We start from the raw sequence: 17,574 nt of genomic DNA, 5'->3' as shown, positions 1-17,574 counted from the left end.
ACCATTCCTCATTCTCTTAGTCACTCACTTCTCTACTCAAATCCTTTGTCACTTCTTTGGCTATCATGTTTTTTCATAGTTATTAAGATTTATCCCTTCCTTCTCCTCTATCCCACTCCTCTCCTCTTTTCCTCCTCCTCTACCTCCTCTTCCAAGTTTTAAAACAAGAAATGGCAAAATCAGATTTCATTCACAATCAAGTGGAAAAGTTACAGTATTTAACCTTCACAAATATGAGCCTTCACAAATAATGCAAACAAATTCACATATCCAAGCTTTCTTGATTTTCATTTCCAATTGTGCCAATTTTTTGTCATTAAAAAAATAACCATCCCAGCTATTTTCAGAAACTACTATTTAGCTTACTCCATCTACTATCTAGCAAACTACAGAGAGGCTGGAGTACAATGTGCGCAGTGTGGTCTTAGGCAGTTCATGAGGACTGCATGCTGTCCTTTGCACGAATCTGTTTGCTAGTACTTCTTTTGAATTTTGATACTGATTCCTGATGCTGTTCTCTATGAGAAATGGGGGAATTCCTTTCTTTTTCTTGTAGGTAGTACATAAAACACAAATCTCATCAGCTGAGCTGGAAAGAGGAATCTGAAGGGGCCAGAAGAACTCGGAGATCTAAATAATGAATATCACAACAGGATCTTGTCTTTAATTCTCATTCGTCCAGGTGGTGGTGGTGTCTTCCTCTGGAGAGATGGCTCTGTAAGAAAGAAGTAATGACCTTTGGCTATTCATAACAGGTGTGATGAGAAAAACAAACATCTACTGAGTCCACTCTGTGCCCAACCCTGGATCTGGTGTTTGGAAGATCAAGTTTCAACAACTTACTTAGTCTCTGTCTCAGGTGTCACATCTGTAAAATGAGAATAACATTAGTAGCTTCACCACCTCACAGAGCTGTTGTAAGGATCACATGAGGTTAATTATTCAGAGGTTCTTTGGAAGTGGTACCCAGAGAGGAAAATTTGGTTATCTCATTCAGTGTGATCTAACAGCGATACAGAGGACCTGTCCCATCCAGGGGAATTCCAACATCCTGCCCAACTGGAGAAGCAGGTCACTTGGCTGACATCCGTCTGGCATCAGCAGGAAGCCTGTGGTAACTGGCCAACCAGATCTCTGGTGCAATTTTTCCTCAGACCTAGGGCACAATTTCAGGACATTGGTGAAGGCTGTGTGGTGGGCAGGAATTGAATTGTGCTGAGCTATTTCTATGAGATTTTCAAACAGACATCATCATGTTTATACAGACACTCACAGGAAAAGAATTGAAAAATTAGAAATCAAATTATCTAAGAGTTAGAATAAAATAACAGGACAAAGACTCTTTTGAACCAATGTAAATATCAAAGGATCATTGTGATCATTGTTGATTGAGATGCTATGTATATTAAAAAGGAGAAAAAAAGCTATGTGAATCACGTGAATAAAGTTCAACTATATTTAGGCTTTTTAAAAATTAAAATAAGATAAAACATAAACATGGTCTCTTAAGATTTGGGACAGTATATAAAACCTCTCTCCCTAAAATTAAATTTTGAAATCTTGTGAATTTCTACTTTCTTTGATTTCTGCTAAGCAGACAGAAAAGGTGAGAAATGGGCAGAGACTAAAGAAAAGGATGAAAGCAAAAATCCATAGGAGAGGTAGGCACACAGGAGGTGACAGGAGAGGGGAATAAAACAGCAAAGGGCCAACAGAAACAAGGAGAGGCCAGCATGGAATTGAAGAAACCACTTGATGAAACTACTTGAAGTATGGATCTTCTAATAAGTTCTTACAGATTACTCTTCTCATAATTTCTCTTGTTTCTTCCACTCTGCACATTACTTATCTATCTTGTTTGGGAAATATATGTTTTTTCCACTGGAACATGGGAAATGTTGTGATATGCCAATAAATGACTAAAGTTTGGGAGATTTATTTGTGTGATCTTAGTTATATATTTTTCTCTCTCTCTCTCTTTCAATGCTGAGGCCTTGTACATGCTAGGCAAGCACTCTATCATTGAGCTACATCCATAGTCTTCTTTGTTACATCTTACAATCTCTTGACTTATTTTTTTTTCTATGTTCTCAGTGGTTGCCAGTAGGAACTTGGGATAAAAAGAAGTGGGGAGGTCCTGCTGTGACACACAGCGAGTCCACTGCTTTATGCCAGATCCTCAGAGAGTTAACTGTGAATAGCATTCTTAGAAGGACTGAGTGAGTGCATGAGTTAGCACTCTTCAGAGAAGCAGAATCACTAGAATATATTGAGATATATAGGAATAGTCTTATGAGGAGTTGGTTCACACCATAAGGGAGACAGAGAAGTGCCAGATCTGCCACTTGTGAGTGGGAGGCAGTGGCATAGTTCCAGTTCCATAGTTCCAGGCAGGCATAGTTCTAAGTCTGAAGGTGTGAGAACCAGGGAAGCCAATGCTATAAATCCCAGTCTGAGTTCCAAGACCCAAATACTTGGGGCTCATGATACAAACCACTGTACAAATTGGAAGACCCAAGATCCAGGAGCACAATGTCCAAGGCAAGGAGAATATTGATGTCTCAACTAAAAAAGAAGCAAAAGACACCCTTCTTCTACCTTCCTGTTCTACTCAAGCTCTCAGTACCCTGGATGATGCCCACTCACATTGGAAAGAGTGGATCTTCTTTACTCAGTCTTCCTCTTCTGGAAACACACACATACACAGACCCACAACCTTAGAAATAACATTTTACAAGCTATCTAGGCATTCCTTATTCAGTCAAGCTGACACATAAATTAACTATCATATAGGTTCATCTCTGATGATGTTAGAAACATATTAGTGTTGACAAAATTGAGAAAGACAAAATGGCTCTAAATTAGTGGCCTTACCTCTTCCCTTCCCATACCAATCATGTGCACACCACATTCCTTCCAGTGGGCTCTCTCATCATAGTCACTTTCAATCTCATAGTGCTGGAAAGGAATAGTCTGAGGGCCAGGTCTGATGTGAAGTGTCAGAGCCCCTTACCAAGACTTCAATTTCCACCTCCTTTGATGGTTACTGATATTACTGTAGTTACTCAAGCACAAACCAACATCAGACAGAAAAATCTCCATCCTGACAAATCAGTTTGCCAGTCTTATTCATGCACCAGCTTAGCTCCACCTTCCCGACTTGGGAAAACACTATAATGTTACTCTATGAGGTAATAACAGTTGCAAGTCACAGCAGTGATGATAGCTGTGACATACTAAATTTTGTGCTGTGTCATTCACTGACTTACACTCTTTAATTCACACCATCTCTTAATCTTCACAATGACTTTATGAGCTGGGTATGATGATATCCCCTACTTTAGAGGTGTCGTGGTTTTTGTCTAGATGTCCCTTCAAAGCTTTGTGAACCCATAGGTAGGGATTTGGGGAGGTGGTTCAATCACCAGAGCATGATACTCATCAGTCGACTTGCCCATTGATGAGTTTATAGCTGGGTGTGAGGTTAAGAGGTGAAACCTTGTTGAAGGGAGTGGGTCAATGGGGGAGGGTATATCTCCTCCCTTCTCATTTGATTTCTTTGTGCTTCCTGACTGCCATGCCACAAACAAACCCCTTCTGCCATGCCCCTCTGTCATGCCACTTGGCCTTGGAACCAGCCAACTATGGACTGAAACCTCTATAAACTATGAGCCAAAATAAACCTTTCCTCCTTTAAGCTGTAGGCATTAAGTATTATGTCTCAGCAATAAGAATGTAACTAAAATAGATCTTGGTGCCAGGAGTGGGGTCATTTCTTTGATGCTACCTGACCATGTGGTTAGGAAGCCTTGAGGGAAAAGTCTGGAAAGGATTTTGGCAACTCTTAGAGCTGGACTAAATATATTTTGCATAGATATGCACAGGAGTCTTTTGGAGACCAGGGATGGAGGGATATGGCTTATATTTAGATGTCTCTCCAAAGCCTCATGGACTCATAGGTGAAAATTTTGGGAGGTGCTTGGATCATGGGGTCATGATACTCATCAGAGGATTGGCCCATTGATGAGTTTATAGCTGGGTCTGATGTGAGGAGTTGAGGGCTTGTCTGAGGAGGTGTCTCACTGGAGGCATGGCCTGGAAGGGTATATCTCTCATCCTCCTTACTTGATCATTCTATGCTTCCTGACTGCCATGCCATAAGCAAGCTTCCTCTGCCATGCCCTTTTGCCATGCTGCACTGCCCTTGCCTCTATAAACTGTAAGCAAAATAAACCTTTCCTCCTGTAAGTTGTGGCTGTCAAGTACTGTGTCTCAGTGACAAGAAGGTAACTAAGACAACAGGTAAGAAAACTGACAGGAATATTCAGAAAGTTGTCCTTATTCTGGGCATTAGTGTCAGAGCTATGGATTGAATCTGTGCACCACAAAAGCCCACACAGTTTGCATTATGCTCATTTCTTACAGCCTTAGGCAGTCTTCAACATAGTACCACCTTGATTCTTATGATTTATAGACTGCTATGCCTAAAATAATCATATCCCTCTGTGGGTCTAGTTTTTTAAGAAGTGAGGATTTGAATAAGTATCTGAAAGGAATGAAGTATTCCAATGTTTGGAAGGTTAGGCAGAAGAAAAAAATGGGGGAAATGTGCCCATGATTATGTGGGTGCTTCAGTCATAAGAGTTTATTGCAAAAGGCCGAAGTTTACTTGGTCATACTGATCAAGGAACTGGTAAAGGCCCCATTTCCTGGGAAATGAATGGACAATTCAGAAGCTTAGTCAGTTGCTACTACTTCTTAACCTTGAAACCATAAATCTAGAAAAAAAGAACAGTAAACAAGGGAAGCTCTTTAAGTCTCCTTCAGCAATCTAGTCTAATTGATTTTTATTCATGGAAGATGCCAAAAACATCCCCAATTTACTACAATTTGGTTTTTTTGTAAGAAATCAAAAAGAAGAAAGATTCAAATGTTTTTGCTGTCTCTCATTTTAACATTTCCAATCCAAAGTAAACAGGGGACCTCTGTCCTTTGTGTTGGACAGTGGCAGACACAGAACCCTTGTTCCCAGAGCAAGCAGTATCGGCCCATCCCAGACCCGGTTCACACTGAGGCCCTGTGTCCAGGCAGTGGATGGGCTTGGATAGCCTCTCATTCTTGCCATGCTGGGGCAGCACAGGAAGTGGATGTTCAGGCTTCACCTCTCCTGATCTGTTATCATCCACACCTCTGCAAGAGAAGAGAAACCCTCTCCCCATTGCCACTCTCTGTGACACTAACCTATCTAAATGCTCTCATCCTTTCTTCCTGAGAGAAAAAGTGGTTTGTTTATCATCACAAGAGTAAAATACATTCATTATTGAAAATTTAAATAAGGAAAAGTAAACAGAATAGACAAAGAATCACTCATTTTTGTTGCCCAGACATAAATGGGCAAACATTTTAGAATAGCTATAACCTTGTTTATTTCTCTTTGCATATATATTAACAAATTTATTGGGGGATGATATTTAGATCATATGGTATATTCTCTTTTTTACATTAAGTTAATTGGTACTTTTTAGGTATACAGTACAGTTACATTCATTGGGATCCTGTGCCTTTATATAATGTATCTTGGTTCTTATTTTTTCCCCATCCCGCTGCCCTCCCTTCAACCCCTTCACCCCTCCCTATTTAAAAAGACTGTTTCCATTTTTTTTCCTTTTCTCATATTTTTCCTTTTCCCTTCTTTCCTTTCCCCTACCAGACCCACTTCCCCTACCCCTTTAGAACGTTTCTTCCTATTTCACATTATCAATTATACATTTGGATCCTTATTTATACTTTTAGTTTCTTACACCAGGGGAACTATTTGGTATCTACACACATGTGTCCTGTTTATTTCGCTTAAGAGCATCACCTCAATGTGCATCCATTTAGCTGTAAATGCCTCTGGTTTCTTATGCTTTATGGCTGAGTAATATTCCATTTTATTTTAAAAAATACACACACATCTTTATCCACTCTCCATTGATGGGCAATTGAGTTGTTTCCAAGTTTTAACTTTTACAAACTGTGCCATATAAACACGGGTGTGCATATATTGCTGTGGTACAGTTCTTTTAAATCTTTTGGGAAGATACACAGCAGAGGTATAGCTTGGTCAAATGAGACATCTAATCCTAGGCATATGGTATATTCTTGAGGGGTACATTTTTAAATAATCACCAAAATTGATTTCAATTGGCTTAAAGAATTAAATATAAAAGTAAATATAGATGAATATATATTTTAGATGTTGCATAGGCTTCAGAGAGCCTATTAATACCTATAATGATATGCAATTTGGTAGGCAGAGACATGGATATAGATATAGATATCTATAGGAAAAGGGAAGACACAGTTTTCATCAGATTTTCCACCCAAGATATACATGATCCACACAAGTGATAATTTACATTAATTTGGCTTGAGGAAAAATAGCAATGTTGGAAATAGACTACCACATAGCTGGTAAGAATATTAACTGGAAACATGTTTCTGTAGGGCAGTTTGGGTATTGTGAGTGAGTGTGTGTGCGTGTTAAAGTAGTAATAAAATATATCGTGAAGTTGAAATCATGCAAAATGTGAAGTTAGGGACAGAGATAAACAAGAAAATCATTAATATAGACTGTAAAGGAAGAGAGTGGGATCAAGAATATAAAAGAAATTGCCAGTATAATAAAGATATTATTTAAAATCAGCAGGGGAAAGGACAAAAGTAATGAGTATTAAAAAAAACTTAAAAATTTTTATCACCAAATCAAATTATTTAGAAAACTTATATAATAGTGGTGAAATTAGCATCTTTGTTTGGTTCCTGCCTCTAGTAGGAACGTTTGTAATATTTGAATTTGAGGAATGTTATCAATGCTGTCATCAATGAGCTATCCTCTATCTCATTAACTAAGAACTTTCCCAACAGCTCTATAGACAATTAAGTTTTATCTTTGATTTTATAATGTAATTTATTTATATTCATAAAGCTTTACCTGAATCACTGAAACAAAGTCGAAATGGTCTTAGTGTATTTTTTTAACATTTTAGTCTTAATTTGCTAGCATTTTACTTACCTATTTTCATCTATGCTTTTAAATGCTTTCTCTTTTTGGTTTTTGTTTGACTTTTGCTAATTCTGTTATTTCTTTATATTAGGGTTATTTTAGTCTTAAAACCTGAGTTGGGACTGTTTCCATCATCTTTTATGTTTTGGAACATTATACACATCAAGGACATTAAATCTGTGACAGTAAAATCTATGCAACTCCATGGAACCGTCATCTCTTAAGAAGTGATTACTGAACAACCTTTCATTTCTTCTCTGATTAGAAGTATTTTAAAGTTTTTTACTTCTTGAGTCAATTTAGCAATTATTTTTTCCTAGAAAATGTGTTCATTCAAATAAGATTTCAAATTTGGGGCCGGGGATTTCAGCAGTTCGGTGGCCTGCCTTGCAAGTGCAAGGACCCGAGTTCAATCCCCGGCAACAAAAAAAAAAAAAAAAAAAAAAAAAAAAAAAAAAAAAAAGAATTCAAATTTGTTAATCTTGAGTTATATACATTTTCCACGTGAGTTTTATCTTTATTCTTATTCTCAATGCTGTACATTTTTCATTTTCTCTCCATTCTTCATGATTAGTTTTGCTTTGGTTTTATTATTCTTTTCAAAGATACTCTTGCATTTATTTTCTAATTTTTGCCTTTTCTACTTATTTTTGTTTTGTGATTTCATATTTCTTTCTCCCTTAGGTTTATTTTGGTTTTATTTTTCTATTTCAGTTAAATTATTAACTTTGTTTAGCTTTACTATTTCTTAAGAATAAAAGAAAAATTGTCTATAAAATTTCCTTTACAAATGGTTTATTTTTATTTTCATCATTACTTTGTAGCATAGCTTTAATTTTCTCTTTGATCCAAAAGTTAAGAAATTTTTTATTTTTAAGTGTTTGTATATTTAAATTTTTCTTTTGTTATTAAATTCTAATTTAATCGCATTATTATCAATGATTGCAGCCATTTTTTTCCTCTTATAATTTATTAAGGTTTTATGGGAGGGATGGCATGTGATAATTTCTTTAAAATATTTTAAGAATCCTGGAAGGGAATGCACTTATATTTATAGAATAGACAAATTTTATTTGTAAATATTAAATTATTATAGTGGTTAAATTATTTATATTAATGATACTGTCACTTGATTTTTATCCTGAGGTGCCACAGAACAAGATGTTCAGTTTTTGCCAAGTGTTCATTACCTATTCCTGCAAAATAAATCACTTGTAGTGGTCTTAAACCATATGGGTTGGCAGATTTCACTCTTACAGCCAAATGTGTTAAGGGCAGGGTTCAGGAATGAGGAGTTATCTTAGCTCCAAGTAGGCCCTCATCCTTTAGTATACTAGATTGGACTGGTACTATCTAGGGTTTATAAATATCTACACACATCATTTTGTTTACCAGTGTCCCACTGGACAGAGCAAGTCACATGGCCAAACCCAGGCTCCACATAAGAGGAACCTACACAAGGACATGGGAAGCAGGAAGTAAGCTTCACTGAGGGCTATTAATGTGACAATCTACAAATATAAAGAGATTGCCACTTGTCCTCATAGTTCTGTTGACCAAAATAATCCAGTTTAAATATTGTTTCTTTTTGCAGGAAATTCAAATTTTCTGATAACTGAATTACCTCTCCAGATTTCTTTTGGTTTATATTTACTGGGAGACTCTTTTTTGCTTTTTGTATCACTATTGAGCATGTTTCTTGAAAACTCCTGGCCAGATTTTGTATTTTTAAAAGGGTTTAACCCAGGGTTCCCCAATGCCCAGGCCACAGACCAGTATAGGGCTATGCCATTAGGAACCAGGCTACATGGCAGAAAGTGAGTGGCAAATGAGTGAATGAAGCTTCATCTGTATCTACAATTGTTCCCATTACTTGCATTATCACCTGGGCTCCACCTTCTGTCAGATCAGCAGCAGCAATGGATTCTCACAAGAGAATGGACCCTACTGTGAACAGTGCATACAAGGAATCTTGGTTACACGATCCTTATGAGAATCTAATGCCTGACCATCTGAAGTAGAGCTAAGGCAGTCTAGCAGCAGGGACCAAATATCGATTCACATTAGCAGAAAGATTTTACTGTATAGAGACTATAATAAATCAATTGCTTGCAAATTCATATCAAAACCCTATCACTGAGTGACAAATGACAATTAAGTTAAGAGTTGATTAAAAATTGATGTACTTTAGTGAGCTATTGCAACTGGTGGCAGGCTTTAGGTCAGAATCCTATACTTATTTTAGTCCATTTGTGACCTGCCCATTATTTTATCACTGCCCATACTCACCTCTTTCCTGAACTGCACACTTTGTCTCAGCCACAGTTTTTGATTTTGTTTGTTTGTTTTGGTACCATGGATCAAACTCAGGACCTTGTGCTTGCGAGGCAGGCAGTAATACCACTGAGCTAAACCCCCAGCCTTCAGTCACACTTTTTGAAAGCCCACAAGCTAACCCTAGCCAAAGTAAATGAAAAACAAACATCACTGGAAAGCTTCTTTGAAAAGGGGAAAGGCCCATGATGACAAAACAAAAAACCCTAAGACTTCCAATAAAAATACCTAATTAAAGAATCCCAATTAGTTATGGATTCATTGCAACAAGTGATTCACATTCTCAAAGCCCATTTTATATAATATATAGCAAGCAGCTATCCCACAAAGCCATGAAATCTTCAAAACTTCTTTTCCACATGGACACCACATAACCTGCACTCAAAGATAAGCCTTGGGGTTTTTAAAAAGAAAATAACTTGGACATGAACAACAGAAGGTGTTATGGATATGTCTAGATGTTCCCCCCAAGCCTCATGTGGTCATAGGTGGGCCTTTTCAGAAGTGGCTGGATCTAGAGTGTGTGATGCTGGGGATTAGGGTGTGTGATCACTAAATTAGTCCATTGATTGATTTGGCATAGTTCTAGGCAGGGTTAAGGGTCCCCACCCTAGGTGTGAGTGCTACTCACCCTAAAGGTAAGGATGTAATTTAAGGAACAGAAAGACAATCATTGTTTGTTACTTATCACTTGATGCTTGCTGCTTTAGTTGTCTTCTGCCTACCATGAACTATTTCTCCTCTGCAATTCCCCTTTGCTGTGCCACCCTGCCTTGGAGTCAGCTGAATATAGACTGAAACCTCTATAATCTGTAAACCAAACAAATCTTTTCTCCTTTAACTTTGGGTGTTGAGTATTTTATCTCAACAATGAGAAAAGTAATTAAGACAGAAAGCTACCACTCATCAAGTGTGTCTGCACTGACTAAATATCATTCTTAGTGACCAAATACATTGCTAAAACTAAGAAGTCCTTCTGCCTGGTGCTAAGGATATTTGTTGTAAATTTTAAAAAGAAGCTGCAGTTCAAAAGGTGGTACATTACCAATATATAACTCCTTGAGAAAGAAATTAGAAAAACAATGGCACCAAGAAAAAATTAAATATTTAGAAATTAATTTAAACAAGAAAGTAAAAGATCTCTACATTGAAAACTATAGAACTCTGATAAAGGAGATTAAAGAGGACATCATATAATGGAAAGATAGCCCCTGTTCCTGGATAAGCAGAATGAATATTGTCAAAATGGTCCTACTTCCACAATTAATATACAGATTTAATGCAATCTCAATCAAAATACCATCAGCCTTCCTCATAGAACTAGAGAAAACAATCCTAAAATTTATATAGAACCAGAAGAGAGCCAGAATAGCTAAAGTATTCCTAGATAACAAGAGCAAAGCAGGAGGCATCACAATCCTCGATTTCAAGTTATATTATAGTGATAAAAACAGTATAGGACTGGAACAAAAACATACATGTGGATCAATGCAACAGAAGAGAGGATGCCAAAACAATCCTAGGCACATTCAGCTATCTAGTTTTCGATTAAAGAAAACATAAAGGAGCCAAAAACATACGCTGGAAGGAAAATAGCCTCTGATAAATGGTGCTGGCAAAACTTGCTTTCCACATGTAGATTGAATCTAGACCCATACACCAAAATAAAAGATGAATCAAAGATCTAAATGTTAAAACAAAAACAATCTACTAAAAGATAAAACAAGTACAACTCTTAAAGACACAGGCATAGGCAAGGACTTTCCCAATTACACAAGAAATAACATCAACAATCCCAACAAACAGGATTATATCAAATTAAAACTTTTGCATAGCAAAGGAAACAGCCAATGATATTTTTCAAACAGAGGACTAATATCCAGGCTATATAAAGAATTAAAGAAGTTGGAGCCCCTCCCAAATAAAAGACCTAATCAAAAAGTGGGCAAGTAAATTAAACAGACATTTCTCAGAAGTTCAAATGACCAATACATACATGAAAAAATGTTCAACAAGTTTGGCCATTAAAGAAATATAAAACACTGAGATTCCACCTCACTCCAGAAAGAATGGCTATCATCAAGAAATCAAATAGCAAATGTTGGTGAGGCTAAGGGGGAAAAAAACACTTCTACACTGTTGGTGGAAATACAAACTAGTATAACACTATGGAAAACAGTATGGAGAGTTTTCAAAAACTACAGCTAGAAATTCCATAGTGCCCAGCTGTTCTTCCTGAAAGAATTAAAGACATTGTATTACAGTGATAAATTGCATACCCATGTTTATAGCACAATAACTCATAATAGCTAGGTCTTGGAAGTGGTCCATATGTCAATCAACAGGTAAATGGTATTTATACAAAATGGAATACATTTCTACCACAAAGAAGGATAAACTTGAGTCACTTGTAGGTAAACTGGTGCACTTTGAGAAAGTAATGCTAAGTGAAATAAATCAGTCACATAACCTTAAATATTGCATGGTTTCTCTTATATGAAAAACCCAAAATATAAATAAAAAGCAAAATAAAAAAGAGACAATGGGAAATAGGGAGATAGTTTTTTTGTTTGTTTGTTTGTTTGTTTGTTTGTTTGTTACCAAATTTAAAGGATTATTTTGACAAAAAAACTCAATCTGTGTGAAATTTAACTTAGCAAAACACAGTTGATACTTAATAGTTTTTTTTTGTTTGTTTGTTTGTTTGTTTGTTTGTTTTTTACAGGGAAGGGGATCAAGAGATGGAGGGGAAGGGCATGAAAAACATTAAGATGTGTTACCAACTCCCCATGTGGAATGTAATCATTATGCACCACAAACATGCAGTAATAATCACACAAAATTAAAACTAAAGAAATTAAAATTTTAAAAGTGGCACATGCTCCTCTTTTGGCTGGCACTGTAACTAAATGAATTAATAAAAGAGCAGAGGAGGATATTAAGGCACAATTGTTAGAGAGGATTAATGAGTCATGATGGTACAAAATTCAAGTTCTCACATTCACCTATACTGACAAGGCAATAATGTTTGTTTTTATATATTTTTCAAGAGGATGTGCATAAGGTTACCTTGTGTGCTTTGACTGCCAACCAACATCATAGCTGCAGAAATTTGTCAAGGTTTTGAATGATTATGTATCAGGAAAACCTAATTGGGTGTTTTGTGTCAGTGGCTTTCTGGTTTCACTACTTGGGTCAAAGAGGCCACTTCTGAGTGTGTTTATGTACTGTGTCAGCTGTAGAGAAATGCTGAAAAAATCACTGAACGTTTTGCAGGATGTAATTAAAATTATCAATCCAATTAGAGTATATGCCCTTAACTCGTGTCTGTTCATGCAGCTCGGTGAGGAGACAGATGCAGAGCACACAGCTTATCTTATACACAGAAGTGAAATGGCTTTCTAAAGATAGACCACTGGCCAGTTTCTGAGTTAGAGAAATCTCCATCCAGAGATTTCTTTTAGAAAAACAGTCACCACTGGCAACACATTTCAGTGACACAGAATGCGTCATGCAAGTTGCTTGTGTAACATATTCAACCTGTTCAACAAACTCAATCTGTCACCTTAAAGGAAAGTGACAAATGTGTTCAAGTTGGGAGACAAAGTGGCTATTTTGGGGGCGATGAGTGAACATGAGAAATCTGACATGTTTCAAACATTAACAGAGATTTTGAAAGAAACTGAGCCAGGGCTTTCTTTCTCCCAGCTGGGACACGATCACCAATCTCAGCTTTCAAAAGAGTTTGAGCATCACAAAAGCCCTGCACACTGGGAAAGAACACATTTGTGACCCATTTGTGAATAAGCCAGGTGAACTGACTTTGCCCATGCTAGAAGAGGATCAACTGCTTCAGATCACAACAACAGTGAGTGGTAATAGTGAGCTGTAAAGTATGTTTGGGACAACTTCAAGTCCCCAAATGTTCTGGACTAACGTCAAGGTGGAATATCCTGAGACTGCCACAGAAATATTGAAAAGCCTGCTTTCATTTTCAATACCCTATCTTTGTGAAGCAGGGTTTTCTGCAATGACAGCAAGATTACAGATTTGACTAGACATAAGCAACAAGTTTCATGTGTCACTGTCTCCTGTCACCCCCAGAGGGGACTGCCTAGTTGCAGGGAAACTTTATCAGGGCTCCCACTGATTTTGCATTACAGTGAACTGTACATTTTACTATTCATTACAATGTAATAATAGAAACAAAGTGCACAATAAATACAATGCACTTGAATCATCTTGAAACCACACACACACACACACACACACACACACACACACACACACACAACCTGTGGAAAAAGAAACCAGTCCCTAGTGCCAAAATGGTTAGAGACTGCTTGTTTAACCTATTCATGTTTAATGGAACATAGACATATTTGTGCTTACTTCTACCATCTGATCATGTAAATGCTTCCTGCCATTTACATATTAGAACTGTCCTTGTTTTGTCTCCCTACTACATCCTGCCCACTCCCCACACACATCTTTTATCCTTTAGAAATTTGGATATATTCTACTTTTACTCTAATACTTCTTAAATTTTTAAGCGAACTTCTGTATCTACCAAAGGAAACACACAGTAGTTACCTATTCAGTGAAAAATGAGAAAATAAGCACATTCCCCTCCCCTTCTTGTCCTTCCAGTCACTACGACAATAATCTGAGCTTTTGTATTGTCACTATTACTATTCAACTGCAACTCCTGATGCATGCATATACGTTTTCCTTTAAGAATTACATGTTTTCTTTTAAGAATTATCCTCGCTATCTTGGACATTAAGGACATTTCATTATACCACATGCAGAAGAGGGTGAAGGGAAGCAGGTCTAGGGCTGCTTCAGCAGCAGTTCCATGTCAGGGTGGTGGCTGGGTGTCTCTCAGATTCTCTTGACCTTCTCTCTATGGTTACAAGATGGACGTCAAAACTATACATACACCATCCTTAGACAACTAATTCCAAGGCAAGAAGAAAAATAGCCTACTTTACTGATTCTCTTTATCAAGAAGCAAATTCCTACCCCAAAAGCCTAACAAGAGATGCTCCATAACATTTTACTGGACAGGCTTAGTCATGTGCCCACCCTAAGCCAATCAACAGCAATGAGCAGGGCAGGGGATTGTCTTGTTTCACCCGGGGACCCAGTCAAGTTTCCTTCTGTCAGCAGGAAGGAAAGGCAAACATCTTACAACAGTAAGTGCTACAACATACTAAGAATCTAGAATCAGGCGCGACACTAATGTTTACTGCTTTCATTGTTGAGTATTCTTTTTTAATTTCTAAAAAAATTTATTCTATTTTATCCCAATACCCCCTCAAGTGCCCTCCCCACCCTATGTTCAAAAGCTTTCTTTCCATTTTTTCTTTCTATTTTCACTTTTTTCTTGCCCCTTCCTTCCTTTCTCCCTCCCTCTTCCTTTGTTTCCCTTTCAATTTGAACATTCTTCCCAATGCCTAATATCCGTTATACATCTCAGCCCTTATTTCAATATTCAGTTCCTCACACCAGAGAAACAATGTGGCATTTAAACATGTGTGTCCAGTTTATTTCACTTAAGAGTATGGTCTCAAGGTCCATCCATTTAGCTATAAATATCTGAAGCTCATCCTTCATTATGGCAGAGCAGTACTCCATTGTATAAAAAACTGACATGGCTGGAACTGATGGTGGCACAGGGAGGGGAGGGGGTGGCCACCCGGTCCCACCGACTGGGCCCAAACAGGCCAGAGGGAGAAGTGATCTCAGCGGGAGTCCCAGATCTCACCTACTTTGCTGGAGCTGATGGCGGCGCAGGCAGGGGAGGGTGCGGCCACCCGGTCCTGCTGACTGGGCCCATACAGGCCAGAGGCAGAAGCTGCCGGCGGCTCAGAGAACGGGCTTTGGTGGCATCAGCTTTCAGGGCTGGCAGGTGGCAGTGCCAAGTGGCTCGAGGCAGCCCAGGCTAGGGCTCGCACTCACCTGTGGCTCCCACATCTGCCCTTCCTTTTTCCCTGTTCTGGCCTCACCTGACAGGACAGAGCCCACCCATGGCATGAGATGACTCTACTTGACTCCATCTGTGGGATCAAAATGTTGGTCTCATCCAAAGCCACCCAGAACCACGTCTTACCAAGCCTCTGGGCCCCCAGTGTGAGGTGGAGTGGGCACACAAAATTAACTCTCGGACTAATTTAAAGATGAGGGGCAGGAGCTTGGGTTCCTTGCTTTGCTGTCAGACAGATGGGAATAGGAAGTGGTCGACCCTAGCAGCCACCGTCCCCAGTGCACGGGCACCCACCTCTTTGTCACCTCGGCTCCAGGGCTCCATGAACTCTTAGGTCAGAAGGCCTCTCCTTAGAGGGTCTGTCTTGGTCCCCTGCTCACATGGGGCTCAGCTGCATAAGGTGCCTTCCTTTATCCTCTCAGGACTGAGTTTTCACCTCTTCTGTTGCTCTTATCACTCTTAGAAAAGGGTGTTTTTGCAGCTCTCCCCGCAAAAAGGACAGGAAGGATCTCAGATGCCCCAAGACAAGACGAGAGGAATCTCCACCCTGGGGCATTGGTCCTTGTGGCCTCAAGAGGGATCCTTCAGCCTGCATGGTGTGTGGTCACAAAGTTTCAGAAGGAAGGAGATAGATCCTATGGTTTCCTGTCCCCTTTCTCTCTATTCCTACTGTCTGACTATACTGGTTTGGATATTGCCATGGTAACCAGCAGTCATAGAAGACGGATTATGACCTAGCTCACCATGAGCCACTGACACTTGAGTGCTGAAGACTCTCGCATATCTCCTGTTTGTGCTCCAGGAGTTGGCAGTGAATTTTCTCCCCAGTATCTCCCATTTTTTCCCCTGTGGAAGCTTCTGGTGTTGACAGAGACTCTCACGTTGGCTCTTCAACCCCATGGCATCCTCATCCCCTAGCAGCGACCCCTCTGATGCAGAGGAGTGCAATTGCAAAAACAAATCCACACTGAAGCTCCCTGGGGACTGTCTCCCCTGTGAAGAGCTCTCATCCTGTGAGGACATCATCCTTCTTGAAGACATGACTCCCAGTGTATGTTCTTCAGGCAACCTCATCTGTCCTGTCCAAGGCAGGTGGGGGCCTGAAGGGAAAAAGAGATGGCCCAACCTACAACAGCTACCTCTGGACAACCCACAGCAGATCTATGAACTAGGTATCTCTGTGGCCTGTGCTGACGACAATGGCTTTGAAGAATCAACTCCCCACAAAAATCAATGTAGAGGCAAGGAGTGCCCCGAGGACAAAACAAAATGTACTAAAGGAAAACTGGATGGTCTCCTAAAACTGCTGAATACATTTCAGAGTTTTGATTTGAATGATGAAGAAATCCAAATGGATGACAATAAAAATCACGAAAAACTTCAGAGAAAGAAGAAAGATGATGACTGCGATTTCCTCGAACTTACTACGTTCGAAGACCTCAGCCAAGCAGCTGTCTCTCCACCCAGCTCAGTCATCAGGAACAGGAGGTGTGTCTAGAATAGCACATGTGCAAACCATCAGGAAACACAGATGTCGGCCCATTTCCAGATTCCCAGATGTTGGTGCCTGAGACACCGAAGGGACAGGAATGTGCTGAGAGGGCAGGTAAGGCAAGCAGCAGCCACAAGTCGGGCACCACAGAGGCCTCCACCTCCTCAGCACACCTGGAGGACGACGCCCCCAGACCACCGAGCATAGCCATTCGGCTCATGGGGCGGGCGTTCTGCTGGCTGCACCAGAGAGTCATTTCCACGGGACGCAGGAGATGGGGCCCTGAGCAGGCCACCAAGAGCTGCCCTCAGAGGGCTCCACACAGAAGTCGATGTCTTAGAGGCAAAAGGGTCCATCCTGACGGACCCCCTGAGCAGTTAGGACCCCGCATCCCCACATTTTCACGCTATGTGCTATCCCATCATGAAAAATATGAAGAAGATTAGTTCCTAATAAAGCATATGTTCTTGTAAAAAAAAAAACTGACATCTTCTTTATCCACTTATCAGTTGATGGGAACCTGGACTGTTTCCAAGATTTAGCTATTACAAACTGCTATTAACATGGGTGTGCATATGTTGTTGTGGCATGATGCTTTTAATTCTTTTAGGAAGATACCAAGAAGAGGTACATCTGGGTCAAATGGAACCCTAGTTTTAGTTTTTTGAGAAATCCCCACACTGATACTCTTTCTTTTATCTTCATGAGTTC

General features: G+C 39.3%; 1 protein-coding gene across 1 annotated transcript; it reads left to right on the top strand.

Moving 5' to 3' along the window:
- Window positions 1-16,108: 16,108 nt before the first annotated feature.
- Window positions 16,109-17,255, top strand: LOC104852130 (uncharacterized protein C12orf71-like). Its single transcript, XM_010609651.2, has one exon. The coding sequence runs from the start codon at window positions 16,270-16,272 to the stop codon at window positions 16,867-16,869; it is 600 nt and encodes a 199-aa protein (XP_010607953.1). The 5' UTR covers window positions 16,109-16,269; the 3' UTR covers window positions 16,870-17,255.
- Window positions 17,256-17,574: the final 319 nt, after the last annotated feature.

This window comes from Fukomys damarensis, unplaced genomic scaffold (assembly GCF_012274545.1).
Source record: "Fukomys damarensis isolate Sample0158 unplaced genomic scaffold, DMR_v1.0_HiC HiC_scaffold_2, whole genome shotgun sequence".
Lineage (NCBI taxonomy): Eukaryota > Metazoa > Chordata > Mammalia > Rodentia > Bathyergidae > Fukomys > Fukomys damarensis.
This window is presented reverse-complemented; position numbering and strand designations above follow the sequence as displayed.